We start from the raw sequence: 18,589 nt of genomic DNA on the forward strand, positions 1-18,589 counted from the left end.
GGGCAGCTAGGTGGCACAGTGGAGAGAGCACCAGCTCTGAAGTCAGGAGGATCTGAGTTCAAATTTGGCCTGAGACACTTAACACTTCTTGGGCAAGTCACTTAATCCCAATTGCTTCAGCAAAAAAAAAAAAAAAAAAAAAAAAAAAATAAAATAAAAGAATTCCATATATATCAAGAAGAGTTAAAATTGTTGGGGAGAAGTGTATTATTTTATCTGATTAAAAAATGTAAGTATTTTTGAAGACTTTGGCCAAATTATCCTTGCCATATGAAATACTTTGGCATTTATGCTTAGACCACTAATCTTTTCCAGGTATTTAACTGGAATTGCTTGTCTATTCCAAAGAGCTTTCTTTTTTTTCTTTTTTAGATAGGTGTTAAATTAACAGCTTTTGGAATTTGTCTCCTCCTGAAAAAAGTATAATATAAGAAATGGTAGTGTTGACTTCCCTAAAATTACTTCATACTTGTGTAAGTTTATCTTTAGCTGGAACCAGATGACCAAATAGTAGATTAAATATTATGAATGATGAAAGAAGAATGGGCTTTTGCATTATTAGCAACAGGTGGAACTATGAATTGGAATGCTTGTTTTTTTGTTTTTTTTTTTGTTTTTTTTGGTCATGATCTCCCTTTCATGTGCCTTTTTCTTCCTAAGTTCATCTTTCTGTCGCCTAAATTGCTTAGGACTTTTTGTTCTATTTTTCTCTGCTGCTTCCCTGGGCAGTTCCTGGTGATCCAAACTTTCCCTTTCTTTTCTAATTTAAATTTACCTATCCTCTGTTAATCTTAGATAATCAGCTTTGACTTTTTAATGTTTTATTTCCAGATAAGATATTTTACATTTTAATAGGAAGACAAATACCAAAAGGATAAAGCCAAGAATGGAAATTTAAGCCATCATTATAGGATTGTCCAGTTTCTTTCTTTCTTTCTTTTTTTTAAGTACATAGGTTTTATGGGGTTCTGCAAATCACACAAATATTCTCTTCATAATAGAAAGGTGTAATTTTCAATCTGGAAGGAGACTTGGTTAACCATCATCATTCATCATTTTTTAAAAATAGTTTTTATTGTTCCAAATACATGCAAAAATGGTTTTTCTCATTCATCTTTGCAAAACTTTATGTTCCAAATTTTTCTCCTTCATATCCCCCCTGCACAGCAAGCAATACAATATTAGGTTAAACATGTGCAATTCTTTTAAACATATTTCCACATTTGTCATGCTGTGCAAGAAAAATCACTTCAAAAGGGAAAAAAAAAACATAAGAAAGAAAAAAAAAACCAAGCAAACAAGCTGCAACAACAAAAAGGTGAAATACTATGCTTTGATTCACATTCAGTCTCCATAGTTCTTTGTCTGGATGCAAATGTCTCTTTCTATCACCAGTTTATTGGTAATTCACCTTAAATTTATGTGTGATAAAACTGAAGCTCAAATAGATCTTTGCTAGATCATATTGTAAGTTAATGGAAGAGCTGGGACTGGGTAGACTGTTATTTAGGGTTCTTTGTACAACTCCACATTGCCTTGACCAGGGTCTGTTGTCATTGATATATATCACACAAAATTTAATTCTTTTAGGAAATTATGGATTTATAATTTGTATTTAGAACTTTCCCTGTTAAAGTGGTATAGATTTTAATTTTGTCTTCCCTCTTCAAAAGTGGATTTGAGGACTACTAATTATGCTTGTAAATAAATTCCAGGATTGTTTTCTTTGGAGGAGGAAATTATTCATTTAAATTTTTTATAAAGTAGAGAAAAGAAGTTCTGGGTCTCACAATTATGATAATTGATGCAGATAAAAAATATTCTAAAGAAAAACATAGCACCTTTTAGGGTATGGCTCTGAACTGCTTTCCAAAATGGCTTAATCAATGGCTTAACTAATTCATCGTTTCACCAGAAGAATATTCCTATTTGTCTACAGCTCTTAAAATATGTATCATTTTTCTTTTATGTCAGCTTGATGGGTATGAGATAGAACCTCAGAGTTATTTTAATCTACATTTCTGTAATTATTAAAAATTTGGCACACTTTTATATGACCTATTAATAGCTTGGATTTCTTAGAAAGTTCATTCTTAGTATGAGCCAAAATCTGACTCAGCATCTTCTATTCATTGCTCCTAGTTCTACCCACCAAAGTCAAGCCAAATAGCTTAAGCCTTCTTCTATATGACACTCAAATGCTTAGCTTAGACAGCTAAGCTCTCACCTATGTTTTCTTCTTAATTCCTTCCAAGTTTTCTCTTCTTTAGGCTAAACATTACCAACTAATTTAACCAGTGAAGACATGACATGACTGAAAATCTCCTCACTATCTTGGTTTAGGACCAGGTTTCTTTGCTTTATTTTTTCCTGAAAAGTAATCTTTCTAGTCTAGACATTGTGATTAATATGCTAGGTTTTAGCAATATGTGAACTAAGAATTAGCAGAAGGGTAGGATGGTTTTTGAAGAGGTTTTAGTACATAGGTTTTATTTCCAACATTTGCCAAGTAAGGAGTTCCAGAAAAATATGTATTTCTGCTTCATTCACCATGTTAAGACTTTTGACAGCAATAAAATGTGATAAGTCCTAAAAGAGATGTGAGGTCCAGATCATCTTACTTGTCTTCTGAGAACAGCATACTAAAAAGCAGAGGCATCTTCTTGCTGACAAAGGTTCATATGGTCAAAGCTATGGTTTTTCTAGTAGCAACCTATGGCTATGAGAGTTGTAATGATAGCTGAATGCCTCAGAATTTCTGCTTTCGAATTGTAGTGGTAAAGAAGACTTTTGATTGTCACTAGAACAGCAAGAAGATCAAATTAATCAATACTTCAATTAATTCAAGCTGTTCACTGGAAGGTCCAATATGGAAACTAAAGCTTAAATATTTTGGCCACACAATCAGAAGAGAGCACTCATTGGAAAAGACCCTGATGTTGGGAAAGAAGGCAAAAGGAAAAGAGGACAACAGAGGATGAGATCCATTGATAGTATGGTAGAGATAGATAGATATAATGAACATGAACTTGTGTAATGGGCTGAGGCTTGAGTTGATGCACTGAGGTCCCAAGCACATGAGGCTAAATAGTAATTGGACCATACTCTATTAATATATAAGCTTGGAGAAAGAACTGCCCTTCCCCCCTTCCCCCAAAAAAAAACTCTTTGTGCAAATCCTGATGTATTGTATAGGAAATGACGATTTTGGTGGGTAGAGGCAGGGGAGTGGAAAAGGAAGGGGAAGGAGAGAATGCTCGCATTGCCATTGCGACCTTTCAGTTCAGATCCCCCTCTGTTAGCTGCCATATTGCTATCGCAATCTTTCTTGCCCATATTGCTATCGCAATCCTTATTCACCTCTTCACTTCCATAAAGATTGAAGATTTTTCCCTTAACCTGAATTCCTGAATCCAGCTGATTTTAAATACGCAGTCATTACAAACTTGGACAGATTTCAAGAGATGATGGAGGATGGAAGGGTCTGGTATACATTCTCTCTCTCTGTATCTTCCTCCCTCCCTCCCTTCTTTCCTTCTTTCTTTCCTTCCTTCCTTCCCTCCTTTTTTTTCTTTTATCTATCTTTTCTATAGGATCAAGAAGAATTGACTGAATGATTAAATAACAATAATCTAAAGAGGATATGGACTTTGAGAATCTACCTTTTTGATGGATGCTAAAAACTTCTATCTTTTTCAGTTCTCTTTTCTTTCTTTTCCACTAATTAAACTTCCTTTCTTCTAAGGTTGGAATAGCTTTCTAAAGGTTACAGATAAAAAGAAACAGAAGGAAAAGTGTGATTATATACTACACATCTTTGCAGGGGATGTTTCCATTTTTGAGTGAGATTATCTTGTGACAACCTGTCTCTGAAAAGTTCATTTCTTATTATTGATAAAGTTGGCCATAGTGGAAAGACAAGTTTTTTTGTTTTTTGTTTTTTGCCAGAAAAAAATAGAGATGTCATTCTACAGATGGATGAAAAATGATACTTAGGGCAAAATAGGGAGTTTCAAAGTTCTTTAAAGTGCACTCTTGCCTAGTGTGCAAACAATACTTTTTTCTTCCATTTCTTAATACATTTTCATTTAAAATCCCCAAATAATTTTTTCTTAGTAATTGAGTCTTTCAGTTTCTCTAGGTTTTAAAGGTGCCATCCTACTCTGATTTCTTTTATCTTTATGTAAATGTTGTCACATGTAAATGCTCAAAGGCAGAGATTTCTTTTTCCTTTAATGATAAAAAGTCACCCAGACTACAAAATAGAAAAGTCATGTTTTGTGTACAAGTCCTATTAAGCATCCTAAGAAAAGAATAGATTAAAAATTTGAAAAGCATGAGGAGGTGCAAGTACACACATTAACTTGTCTCGGAACTATATGATGAAAGTTGAAGTGGGAAAGCTTTTAGAAATACCTGGTTTCCCATGAATAACTAATGATTACTTTGTGAGTGTATGAACTCTTCTACCTTCAGGTAGCATCTTGAAAGGGGAGAAATTGTGGCAAGCACATTCATTCATCAGTATAAAAATAGCAAGTGAAATTGAAAGTTTTTCCAATAATCGTGATCAGGTTTCTGACCTTATTATCATCTTTTCACTTTGGTGGTAGTGGTTGTAGTGGTATATTATATATTTTATGCCACTATTTATTTGTGGGATTTTAACTGAATAATTAAATACATTCATGCTAGCTACAGGAGTTGACTGTATTTTTCTTTGTGAGTTCAAGTTCCTTTTATCTATAAATGTGAATATATTCAAAATTTCTAACTGTATCCTTATAATTATGACCATATATTGAAATGGCAAAAATGGAAGATTCTCAAGTCAGATTAATGCAGTTATTGTGGGGTTGTTTGAGAGAAAAGGAATCTTTTGCCAGATGGCAATATTAACACTTTCATTAACTTTAGAATAGCTTGAGCATGACTTGAACTATCTCTTCTCTGTATTATTTCCTTTTTTCTCATATTGTTTCTTCACAGCTGATCTCATCTGAACGAGCTGTTCTACTTCAGTTTAGCTGTTAAATCATTTTTGGCATTTAAAAAAAAATTGTTCATCTACATTTGTGGAATTTTCTTTTCTCTTCAGTTTTATCAGTTGAGTACTATCTTTTTAAAAGTTCTCTTTTTTTCCACATGTAAATATGTTCTAATTATAAATGTCCTCATTATGGCATATAATAGGAAGAGCACTGAATTTGAGGTCAAAAAACTGGAAGTCAAATACTATTATCATCTATTATCTTGGGTACTTAAATAGAGGTTCTCTATCTAATGTCTCTTCTTGCTTTAAATCTATGATCTTTTGATCCGGGAGAGAGGGAATAAACATTTATTAAATACCTACTATGTACCAGATATTGTGCTAAATGCCTTATAAATGAATGATATCTTATTTGGTTTCACCATAATCCTGTGAGATTGGTGCTGTCATTCCCATTTATAGTTAAAAACACTGAGGCAAATAGTACTTAAGTATCACACAGCTATTAAATATCTGAGTTCAGCTTTAAGCTGAGGCCTTCCTTACTCCCAGTCAAATGTTGTATTCACTGTACCACTTGGTTTCCTCTACAAATAGCAAATGAAAGTGAAAGTTTTTCCAAGAGTCATGATGACCATTTGTTTGTGACCATTTTATTGTGTTTTCACTTTGGTGATCATTTAGTAATATATTTTATGCAGCCACTTATTTGTGGGGTTTTAATTAAATGATTAAATACAGTTATACTAGCTATCAAAATTATACTTTTTCAGTCTGTAATTCTCTTTGTGTATTCACGTTCCATTTTCCCTAGCAGTGGAATTATGCCTTCCTGATGGATCAATATTTGTCAATTTTTTGGAAGGGGATAGAAGTAGTCTTGTGTGTGGGATACAGGGATCCACCTGTGTAATCTAATTTATTCTGGGGATGGTGTGTGTGTGTGTGTGTGTGTGTGTGTGTGTCCGTGCGCGCACGTGCATAGGAGGGAGGACCTAGCTATGATGTGTGAGGAAGAGGTCTGAAAAACTGAAGTGCTGCACAGAAGTAAGGTATTACTCTTAAAATGTGACATTATCTAGTAATTGAGTTCACAAACAGTTTGGCTTGCTATGTGCAGAGTATTGGCATTGAGGATATTATGAGTATGGGTGTAGTATGGCAGAGAGAAACCCAAGAATCAATCCCTGAGGCAGGCAGGGGGAAGGCACTGAAAGAGAAAACTCAGTGGTCCCTCTGGGGAGGTCTTCTAGTCTGGAATCCCATTTATGTCAATCTCCAAAGATCTACCTTCTGTAGGGATCTTGGGCAGCCTCCCTTTGCCATGTCCTGTCAGAAATCCCAGTCGTGTCCCTGAGATTAAAATTTCCCTGTGAGATCTACTTATGGCCATGCCATACTCACTGCTTCCCTTTGGGTCAGTTTGCCATGGCAAACTGCCTCATCCTATCTTCTCCTTACCCCTCCCCTATGCCACACGGTATCTCCTAATTTCACCATGACTTGTGCTATCTCTCCTGACCCCCCTCTTCCTCTTTAACTAACTCATTTGGGGGCTGAGTCCCTTTCAGGATTTAGTTAGGGCATGCCCTAACCCTATAGGGTGTTTCCTTTCTCCTGGTGAATGGCAGGTTCCACTAGGGAACTTGTCTCTTCCATTATTAATTATTAAAATCTCTTTTCTATTCTCTCCCAACTCTATTTTATATTTACCATTCCTGGTCTGTTATATTCCATCATTTTATCTGTAATCTATTATCATAAATCTACCTTTTGCCAAAGAGAATGGCCCTTGTGAATTCTTCACATGACTGGACACTTTTAGTGTCTACCATGATCTAATGTCTGCCTCAGCCACATCAGATGCAAAGATTGAAAATGAAAATAATCCCTTTCCTTAAGGAATTTATGCTTGACAGTATTACAGAGACTGGAAAAATAGAAAGCTGGTGATATTTTTAGTTTCCACTTTTAGCTTTTCCACTGCTATTTCCAACCATCAAAATCTAATATTCAGGCCTTCATTATAAATTTAAAGAAGGAAGGAAGCTTAGTGGCCTGGGCTAAGACTATAAATTGTGGTAAAAGTGCTGATCTTCATTGGTGTAGGAAATTTCTTCACTAGCAATTTCCTATACTAATAAAATTACAGCTATGGTTAAACACAGCTATCATTTAATTATAAATTTAACAGATATAATTGGTTACTTTTTTAGATGATTGTCTGATCATCAAAATATTAAATTGTAATGAAATTCTATCCAATTAGTTCAGTGACCCAGACTACATTTCATTTCATTTCTTTTTTCATTGTCCCCTCTTTGATATAATTTACATTTTGTGAGAAATAGTGGGAAGTTTTTTGAAATACATAAATGATTGAGCCCATTTTTTTTCTTGAGTTAAATACAGGACAGTTTCTTTTCTCAAATCTTAACATTACTAAAATGCATTCTAAAGATAAGGGCTTCCACACAAATGGCTAAAATAATCCTTTGTTTTGCTATGAGTTAATAACTCATGAAGTGACTGAAATGTTCAAAAAATATTTCAGGAGGCTGCTAAGTTGGTTTGCTTATTATTATTATTTTTTTTTTAGTAAAAAGAAGAAAATTGATGAATAGCATTTCCTATATAACATTCTCAGGCTGCCTTATTAAAATGAAACAGATTCATTTTTGTAAAGTACTGTGATATGGGTTATTTCTGTGATAGTTAAAACTGATCTGAGACTTCAGTGAATAAGTCTTTTCATTGGTTCCACTGTGCAGCTTATCTAATTTTATGTGCTGTACCCACTTTTATGGATGAATAATTTCAGTGGAAATGTGTTTACAGACTCTTTCAAAGTAACTTAAAAACTTAATAAGGAGACAAAATTTCAAGATGGCAGAGTATCTCAGGGGGGTGTCTTCATTTGAAGTATGTCTAAAATACTAAAGTAAGTGGTTGGTATAAGATGTTTCTTTTAAAGAAGACTGAATCTTTTTAAAGGGAATTTACAGGCAGCAGTGTTAAGGTGAAATTCAAAGGAAAGGAATATCTAAAGGACAAACTCTGCAATGTGGAGTTCAGGAAATTATTCTGAGATGTTTTTAAGGAACCTACATTTTCCCAAGAAAATTGAATTGTTGCTTGTAGGACAAAACAGTAACCAAAGTCCCTTACTGGGACTGCCACCTGAGAATGCTGATCTTGGAGACATTGTTGACAAAGCCTAGGGCAAAAAAAAAACCTCCCCAAGTTTCTAAGTGCTAGTTAAGAAATTCATTTGTCCAAAAATGTGAGAGTAATAGTGGAAAAGAAAATTTTAATACTTAATGAGAAGACTTAAAAAAAGAAAAAAATATAAGTATACTGACTTTTGTTATAATGTTGTAATGTCCTTAAAGGAAGGAGGAATATGTGTCATAATGATCTTGTAGGCTAAACTGTGTAAAAGGTTTTTGTTTGTTCTATTTTCCAACAGATTTTGTCCGATCTTGAGGGACTCTTAGCATTTCCGTTTTTGTTTTTTTTTATGTAAAGGAATTCCAATTCTACTCCCTATAGCATCATTTTCATTCGAAACACTTTTAAAATTCACTTTTATTGTCACATTCTAAACCTCTTTTAGTAGGACTTAGCTTTTGAAATTGTGATAAATGCTTGTATTGTCATGATTGCTTTAATTTGGTTTTCAAGTAAATATTGGGTTTATCTTTTTCTCTAGAAAAGTCTGATAAAATGTAAGGATAGCTGAAGATTTTTTTTTTTTTTTTTTTTTTTTGTAATTCATGAAGAATATCTTGATTTGGTGGTAATTTATATTTTCCAACCTTTAAATAAGTTATTTCTCCTCTGCCTTAAAAAGAAAATTCTTCAAATTATATTCATGTGATATATATTATGTTGCAATAGCTATTAGTGATATAATTCTTTCAGACATTACTTGCCAGATAATACTTGTGTTGTTCTGAAGAAGATTCCTCAATTAATTGACACGTTGTTTTAAGGGACTGCTTATCCAGTTTGTAACCTGTCTTAAAGACTTAATTCTGATCCTTCTTTGTAGCTCAGAGGTGATCTTAGATTCTCAAAGGTCACATTTAATAGAGTACCAGCTATGAACAATCCTGCCAAATTGAATAGATTTAATAGTACAAAGTAATGATAACCAGAAATTTGGTCATCAGATGGTGATTTTTTTTTTTTTTTTTTTTGGTGGAGGCCACAACTTATATTCTTTTGGTGCTGCTTCATTGGTGAAACTTTTCTTGATTCTCTGCCTAGGTATAACATTCTGCCCTTAGTATTTCTTATTCCTTACTAATTTATATTCTAACTTGATTTTGAGCAAGTCAGTTAACCTCTGTTTGTCTTAGTTTCCTCATCTGTAAAATGGGATGATAGTACTATTGAATTCATGTGGCGGTGTGGGGATCAAATGAAATAATAGTTGTAGGGTGCTTAGTATAGTATCTGTCTCAAGGTAAGTGCCATAGAAATGTTAGTTATCATAAGCTTTTATTGTAATTATGCATGGCACAGTGCTTTTCACATTGAGTTGAATTATATACATCTATTATTTCTCAGATATTTGGCAAAATAGATGCAGTGCCAGTGGAATTAGGAAGACTCATCATTATGAGTTCAGGTCTGGCCTCAGGTACCTACTAGCTGTGAGACCTTGGGCAAGTCACTTAATCCTGTTTGCATCAGTTCCTCTTCTGGAAAATGAATTAGAGAAGTATATGGCAAAGCACTCCAGTAGTTTTCAAGAAAACCATGAATTGGGTTATGGCAAGTCAGACACAATTGAATAATAATTATCTTCTCTACAGGGCTTATTAGGGTAGAAACTGTGTCATTTTTTTCTTTCTTTTCTTCTTTTTACTCTTCCTTTTTTTTTTTTTTTTTTGGTAAAGTTGAGGAAACCAGGACAAGTGTCATAAATGGGGTTAGAAAAGCTGTTGAGGTTGCTAAAGTCACAGTGTCTGATTCCTCATTGACTGATATGTTGCCCTTGCCCATAAAAAGCACTTAGTAATTGCTGGAATTTCTTTAAATTGGTTATTTAGTGCCTTCTTCAACAGGAATATTTTTATTTTATGTTTTTGGCATCAGTGGTTAAATAGTTAAAATAAGATAGGTTCTATTTTATAGATAGAAAAATCAAATGATTTTTCTAAGGTCATAGAGAATATTTATAAATTGCAGAATGGATATAGCTAATTCTGGCTTTTCTGATCAGTTACTTTTTGTCTCTAGACTAATTTCTTGGTTGGGTTTAGATTGGTGCCATCTTTGAACAGTCATCTGTTAGAGGACAATACTTTTCATTTTCATTCTGTGAGAGAAATTGATTCAGGGCAAAATGAAAATCACCACTTGAATTGGGTAATACCCAGGACTCAGTGGTAGATATTTATTAGATTTTTCTCAAGTCTGCCTTCATCACTCTGCCCTTACCTTGCACCCTTCTCCTTACATTTTGGTTATTGGAAGCCTTTGGAGAGTTGCAAAACATACTTGTATTTATTACTATGCCTTGCTTAGTCACGGAGCTCAATTTGTTTTAAGTGGGCCTTTTTGTGCCATTGGATGAGATAACAGCTTGGTAGCAGATTGAACACATTAGTGTCTAGCTTGTTTAATTTAATTGGCTGCTGTTCCTTTTAAGTGCTGTAGCCAACATTCAGGTATGAAATGTTACAATTAAAATTGCCAGACTGATTTTATAATTATGATCTGAACATAATAATACCTTGTATTTGTATAACCCTTTGTGGTCTTCAAAGTGCTTCACATGTATTATCTCATTTGATCTCTTTCCACCCACCAGTTCAAGGCTTTTGTATTTCTTATTTTGCCGTAGGTCTATGAGAAATGAGCAAAATTTTAATAAATGTGAAGTTATAGTTAAGAAACATTCCCTCTCTTCCCTTCCCCCAAGTTACTGCAAATGTCTTCAGAACTTTTATTCATCATTTCTCATTATACTCTTGAGGAGGAGTTTAATGACAACTCTAGTTGTCTTTGTAGTTGAAGGGGGAGAGGGGCAGGAAATGAGACACCTGTTAAGTGATTCCTAAGGTTGAACAGTGAGTCATTCAGCTGTTCATGGCATAGACTTGGTAAATATTAAACGATAATAATGGTGGGGGACACTAATTGAATTCAGATCCCTTGCTTCCCATCTCTTGTTCTGATTTTCAATATTCTGATAATTCCTTAGCCTTTTAAGCTAGTGAACCTTTTTGGCTTTGAGTTAACAGTTTTACAGAAGTTTATTCCCCTTATCTGTGTTTGAAGTTTTGATAATAACCAGTGTAGCATTTTTACTTACGTATAATACCAAATAAAGAATATTTAATTCCCTGATAATATATCAATACAGTTATTTTTCTTTAGACTCTTATTTTCCCTACATGAGCTCCACTTATAAACATTAGTCCTATTGTTCTTCCTTTTAGAATGCTTCTGCCAGTAATTATTTATGTCAGACTCCTTTGTACCTGATTATTGGTAGCATCTTTTGGCTCAGCGTATCTTTTCTTGAATTACAATAGACTTTCAGGTTTTTGTAGATCTTCATATCCTTCAAGATACCTTTTTCCTCTTTTTAAAGATAGAAGAAAGAAGAATGTCTTAGGATAGGGTATTGGAGAGGATCTTATAAGGTTATCTAGTTCATCTCTTGTCTTTATATTAACCCTTCTTAGGAATATCAGAATCTCTTCTTTCAGCCTTTCTCTTCTGTCTTTCAGATATGTCATATACAATCTCTTGCTAATCCATCCCAGTATGTAAAACTCCCAATATCGACAGTAATGTCTTTATGAATCTTTTAGACTCTCTCCGAAATCTCTTCTAGATTCTCTACTTCTTTCTTTAATTTATGGGAGCCCAGGCTTGGACATGGTATTCTAAAGGGTCCAAGAAGAGTTAAGGATAGTGAAAGAATCATGTTAGGCATTTCATCTACTATAATATATCCATCTTTAGTATTGAATAAAACGTCTTATAGAGTATGTCAGAAAACTAAGACATGAAAGTGATAGTTTATTTCTATTTCACAGTCCCTTGAATTCAGAACAACTGCAGCTGTGTTGCTTTCATTTGAGAGGAAGCAGTTATAAGTTTTAATAGAATAGTTCTTAGATGCTTGGATATATCAAATGGATATTTGGGGAACAACTTTTTGAATTTCATTTTCAATGATAAGTGAAAATCTGTCAGGGCAACCTCTATAATGCATCACAGTTAACATGTTTCAGCATATCAAAGAGCTTAGTGTGCAAATTTGCTAATTCCTAGTTCTTTTTGGCATTACTTATATAGTAAATGTTGAAAGAAAAAAATCATGTTATTTTTGTTTCCTTGTACTTATTAAATTTTCTGTAATGATTACAGGTGGAACATGATGATGCTGACACCTATGAAGAAGAGAACAACGAGTGGGGAAATTATTCCAAAAGAAAGATTGTCTCTAACTGGGATCGATATCAAGATTTTGAGAAAGAGGCAGAAAATGAAAGTGGAGAATCACAAAGGGGAACTGATTTCAGTGTCCTGCTTAGCTCTGCAGGTAGGAGTGCCATCTGTGTACTTATTGCTTAATTTTCTGAAGGTTGGCCAGATATTTATTATTTTTTAAACTGTTCTTAGTAACCAGCATTTCATAGATTTGTTTTTTAGTCTTATTGACATGAAACGAAAGAATTGAATATATACATAGTATATGATATTAGTTTAAGGATAAAAAGTAAATGTTTTCTGAAACTATAAACAAGAAATTTTCCTGTGTTTTGGGAGATATAATTTATTCCAGATATTTATATAGAATTACTTGCACAAGTAAATAAGTAGCCAATATGTTGTAGCAATAATAATGATAAACATTAAAGAGTGCTTTATGTTTTGCAAAGCCCTATGTGTAGCCCATGTGAGGTCTGAGGATCTTAGTGTTTCAAATAAGTCTTGTTTGTTGGAATATGGATACCTCTCCTCTAAGGATACTTCTAGAAGTTCCTCCCTCTACCCCTGCATCTCCTCTCACTTCCTCCTCCTCCCCCCACCAAGATTATCAATTAAGAATCATTTTAACAGACTAAGTATCCTTTAGGAGAGGTGGATATTTAATAAGGTGGTATATTAAAAACAATTAGTAAAAAATGCCCTGCCCCCCCAAAGTATGTAATACTCTCCCAAAGTACATACAGATTCTCAGGAAAAGCAGGTTCAAGCTTAGGGACTGCATAAGACAAAGGTATTAACAGATTCTGAAGCATGTTGAATGTGTCCAGTCTGTTTTTGGCTTTTAATACAGCCATTGCCATCAGATAGGAAACTGATGAGAAAGGGGTTATATTGAATGGTTATCAAAATATTACAAAAAATGTTTATGGACGCTAAGTTGAGAACTCTTACTGTAAAGCTAGTGATTGAGTGATTGAAATATGTTCTCTCCTAGTTAAGGTATTAAAGTGTATGGTTTCCATCCCTCCCTTACATATATATTAACTTATGAAGAAGATGCTGTTCTTATTTCCATTTTAAAGATAAGGAAACTGAGGTTTTTGGAGAGGTTAAGTAATTTGCTCAGGGTCACATAGTAAGTTTTTAAAGCAGGATTTGATTTAGGATTTTTCTGACAAGTTCAATATACTTTCTACTATGCCGTGCTACCTCTCAGTAAAATGCTCTCTTTCCCTTCATGTCTAAAGAAGTTGTGTAGAGGAAGGATGTAGACTGGGCTGGGATTCAGGAAAACCCAATTTCAGTATATGCCTCAATTGTTCTGTTTGAGCTTGGGAAAACACAAACTTTCTGAATCTAGCTCTCTTTTATGTGTAAGATTTATATAATAATCCCTGTATTACCTACTTAACAGGATTGTCTGAGTATTACGTAATATATACATAACACTTTTTGAACCTCAGAGCACTATATAGATTATCTAAGAATATGCATATTAATGGTGTTATATGTATCTTGAAGAAGAAGAATCAAAGGTGATGATTCATTTATGGGGTATGGACAGACTATTTCTTATATGGAGGGAAGAGGATGTAGAGTTTGAAATGAACTTTTTTTATTTGGGAGACTATTGTTATGGGAACATAGAGTTTGTGAAAGGGAGTAGTATGAAATTAGGCTGAAAAGGTAGGTGGAAGTCTGATTGTGTGGGCCCCAAAATTTTGAGTTACTGTCAGTTTTTGTAATTTAACTTGTAGGCAAGAAAGAACTGACTTGGGAAGTGACTGGCCAGAACTTCTGCCTTAGAATATTATTTTGATAATTATGTTGGGAAAATACTGGAGAACGAAGAGATTGGAAGCAGGGAGACCAAATAGGAGGCTATTACTGTAAGATAGGCAAGAGGTTGAGAAGTGGTTGGGAGAGGGGAGAGCTGAGGGATATGAAGTTTAATGTGGTGATAGAATCCCACTGTTTCTTCATGTGTAACAGGCATCATAGAGAGAATGTCTTTAATTGGCTCTCAGCTCAGCTGAGTTGAAATACATTTTCCCCCACTAAGACCTGGGATCTTGGCTGTTTTTTATAGTTTGCCTTGAAACCTTTCTAATTGCCAACTAGGTTACTCTGTCTAGTGTTGCCTTGAAGGCAAATTGAGCTGTACCTGAATATTGATTTAACTTTAAATCTTTTGATGGGGTTAGAAATAGAACAAACATATTTATGAAGCTTGATAATAGTTTCTGTGCAAAAAGTTGTCTCTTGGGGATTATGCTGTGGAGATTCTGGAGATTTGTTTGCTAATGGTAAATTTATATTTCATTTTGAATATTTTGGTTGTTGAAAATTATTAATGAATGAACTTCATTTAGTTGCTGTGGTGTAGACAAGGAGAAATTGAAAATAAATTTGAGGGTGGAGATGATAGAGGGGGATATCTGTCAGAGAAGATGGGATAGAATAGGATCACTGGTGCCTGTAGAGAGGTTTTCTTTGGTAAAGAGAAAGATCATATCATGTGAGACAAGGATGAAGGAGGAAAGAGTGGCCAAAGGCATCTGTCTAGGATGAGGAAAGGGGGAGAAGAGGGAGGTCTCAGTCTGTGGCCTCAAATTTTTCTTTTTCTTTTTTTTTTTTTTTTCAAATTGCTATAAGAGTTTATTATTTCTTTTTTTTTTTTTTCTTTTCTTCTTCTTCTTTTTCTTTTTTTTTTTTTTTTTTTTTTTTTTTTTTTTTGGTATTTCTTCTTTATATATTTTGCATTTATTTATCTGGGTGCATGTTTGAAAATCCCAATAAAGTATAAGCTTCTGAAAGGCAGGAACTATTTTGTATTTGTCTTTGGATGCCCAGAGCCCAACAAGGGGCTTGGTACACAGGATATTTTAAATACATTTGTGGCCTCACATTTTTCAAGGAAAATATGAGGTATGATCCTCAGCTGAGAGAATGGTGGTGGTGGAAGCTTTGAGGAATTATGGAAAGATTTGAAAGAGCCGATATAAAGGACTAAAACTCTTAAAAGGTGTGCTTGAATCAGACAGCCAAGCACTTAAGGCTAATTACCTATTAGACAATCACTCTATTAACATATGCTTGGAAAAATGGCCCTTCTCACTGTTCCATGCTGGCTCTTTTGGTGTATATAGATAATCATAGGAGGCATTAGGGGGTGGAGTGAGACAAGCCAGACTGACTTCATTGAAGGAGAAAAGTGTAGAGATTCTGAACTCTAGATCCTTGGCAAAACTCCTGGCAGTTTTGTCCATGTCTTTCACTCCTCCTCCTAAAGACCAAGCACTTTTGCTTATCCTGATTCTGGCTGATCCTGAGACCTCCAGGGAACTAGTCTGGGACTTCACAAGTTATCATTATAAATAGGACAGAGAGTTAGTTGGGAAGGTGTAAAAGGGTTTCCTTACCTTAGGAGAGCCTTGTAAAATTATATAGCATGAATTTATAGTGAACCTAGTCAGCATGGTTTTGAGATTTTCTCCACCTTTGTTCAAGAGTCATGTTTTTAGGAGTGAAGATAATGGATGGTAGGGGCAATCTAAGGATGAACTTTAGGAAGACAAGATAATGATTTATAAGCTAAGGGGGTAGCTGTCTAGTGTTATCCTGGACAGTTTCTGTTGTCAAATCCTGTAGATTTTACCTTGGAATTAGTTCTTTATCTCTGCTTTTTTTCCTCTGACTTTGCTGCCACCCTGGTATAGGCTTTTATCATCTCAAGCCAAGATTCTTTCAGTAGCCAGTTGGCTAGTGTCTCTATCTCGGTCTTTCTCATCTTTTACTCAGCTATCAAATTAATGTTTTTTTGTTTTTTTTTCCCTGAAACAATTGGGGTTAAGTGACTTGCCCAGGGCAACACTATCAAATTAATCTTCCTAAAGCACAGATTTTACTGTATCATCTCCCCATTTGATAAACTCCAAGGTCATGCTATCATCTCCAGGATTAAGTATAAAAAATCCTGTTTGTTCTTTAAAATCCTTTATGATCTGCCCTCCCTCCTCCTTTTCAGTCTTTTCATCTGTCTCTCCTTACCCCCAAGTACTTTTCAATTTAGTGACACTGCTGTTCCTCGAACAAGAAACTAGCTCCTGGCTCTGGGCATTTTCCCTGGCTGTACCTGACATGAAGTGTTCTTTCTCCTCATCTCTGCCTCCTGGTTTCCCTGGTTTCCTTAGAGAAGCCTTTCCCCCTCTTAATGCTAGTATCTGTTTTGATCATTAGTTCCAATTTATCTTGTATGTAGCTTGTTTGTATGTGATTGTTTTCATGGTATTTCCCCATTAGATGACTTCCTCGAGGGCAGGAACTATCTTTTGCTTTTGTTTCCCCAGTATTTAGCAAAGTACTTCAGCTTATCAGATGCTTTAATAAATGCTTATTGATTGACTGTGAATTGTATAGTGCTAGTATGTTTCTTTGTCTTCAACCTAAGAAGATCTGTGAAAGATCTTGACTAATCCGATAATAGTGATTATTCTGACTATTAGTGAGAAAAAAAATGCCTTAAACAAAGAATAAATATTACAAATAAAAATGAACCACTCAAAAGTTATCAGAAATTCTTATAGAAATGTTTTTGTGCCTTTTTTGACTTTGAAGCTTTATTTTTTTTTTAATCAGATAGAATTATGAGGGATGAACATTTGTTGTTATTTATGTAGATTGGGAAAAATCCCTTTTCTTAATTCTACTTTATATTCTGATCTTTAAAAGTAGGATAATAATGCTTTATATACCTCCCTCACAGAGTTCTTGTGAGGAAAGAGCTTTATAAATATTAAAAGTGCTTTATAGAGTAGTATTGCTGTTATTTAATGCTAATGGGAAAACTTAGGAATAGCTAAATCTCTGTTTTAATTATGTTTTATTTTCTAATTATTTGGAACCTAAACCTTTTTTTTTTTCTTCTGTGAATGAATTGGTTATTAGGATGGGTATCATCTTTACTTAGAGAAATTGTTTATTTTAATATTGAAAGTCTAAATCCTGAAAATAACATAGATTTTTACCTGACAGTTTTCATAGTTCAATAAAATTTTATTCAGCATAATATGGCCAAGACATATGTGAGAGGCAATGTGGCATGATGGGTAGAGGGCGAGCCTCATAATCAGGTCTTGGTTCAAATATTTTTCTGGCATGTCAGCTTATTATTATTATTTTTTTTAATAAGGAAAGTACCCAGCCGTACTTTACCTAACTCTCACCTGCATTTCTCCAGATCTCCATATCTACCACCTGCAAGTTGCAACTGCATCCTGGGAAATCTTATCTCTGGCACCCTCTCATCTTCATTGGTGATTCCTTTTATAGGAGTGTCATTTTAGGAATGTTTCATCTCAGCCTTTCAAACATTTTAAATTTTTTAAAATAAAAAAAAATGAAAGAAAAAGGAAAAAGATCCATATGTACAAAAAATATAACATCTCTTTGTAGGGGCAAAGAATTGGAACCTGAAGGTTTTATCTCATTTTAGCCTCCACTCTCTAAGCTCATTTTAGGGTAGAAACTGTCTTGCTTGTGTTTATGTACTCAGTACTTAACTCAGTCTGGTACTTAGTAAGTACTTAACAAATGCTTGATCACCTCTCTTCTTTTCCCTTTCTATGCCCCAGGCATCATTAAAAGTATAGGTTACTTTAAATAGTCTACCGATAGATGTGACTCTCTTCAACAATGAGATGATTCAAACCAGTTTCAGTTGTTCAGTAATGAAGAGAGCCATCTACACCCAGAGAGAGGACCATGGGAACTGAGTGTGAACCACAATAGAGCATTCTCACTCTTTCTGTTGTTGTATGCTTGCATTTTGTTTTCTTTCCCAGTTTTTTCCTTCCTTCTTTATCTGATTTTTCTTATGCAGCAAGATAACTGTATAAATATGTATATATATATTGGATTTAACATATATTTCAACATACTAAACATGTATTGGACTACCTGCCATCTAGAGGAAGAGGTGGGGGAAAGGAGGAGATAATTTGGAACAGAAGGCTTTGCAAAGGTCAGTATTGAAAAATTACCCATGCATATGTTTTGTAAATAAAAAGCTTTAATAAAAAAAATTAAATAGTCTACTGAGAAGTAGCATGATATGGTAAATAGTTCACCTTGGAG

The 18,589-nt window shown here is 34.3% G+C and overlaps 2 protein-coding genes across 2 annotated transcripts in view; one reads left to right on the plus strand and one right to left on the minus strand.

The window, feature by feature from the left end:
• The window catches only part of CHRM5 (cholinergic receptor muscarinic 5), a 96,072-nt gene that overhangs the window by 46,252 nt on the left and 31,231 nt on the right, over positions 1 to 18,589 (minus strand). The gene's annotated exons all lie outside the window — the stretch shown is intronic.
• AVEN (apoptosis and caspase activation inhibitor) overlaps positions 1 to 18,589 on the plus strand; it is a 207,206-nt gene that overhangs the window by 24,247 nt on the left and 164,370 nt on the right. Inside the window, exon 3 of the mRNA XM_051973648.1 lies at positions 12,389 to 12,563. Coding sequence (XP_051829608.1) covers positions 12,389 to 12,563 — 175 coding nt within the window. The remainder of the gene's footprint in view (positions 1 to 12,388; positions 12,564 to 18,589) is intronic.

This window comes from Antechinus flavipes, chromosome 2 (assembly GCF_016432865.1).
Source record: "Antechinus flavipes isolate AdamAnt ecotype Samford, QLD, Australia chromosome 2, AdamAnt_v2, whole genome shotgun sequence".
Taxonomy (NCBI): Eukaryota; Metazoa; Chordata; class Mammalia; order Dasyuromorphia; family Dasyuridae; genus Antechinus; species Antechinus flavipes.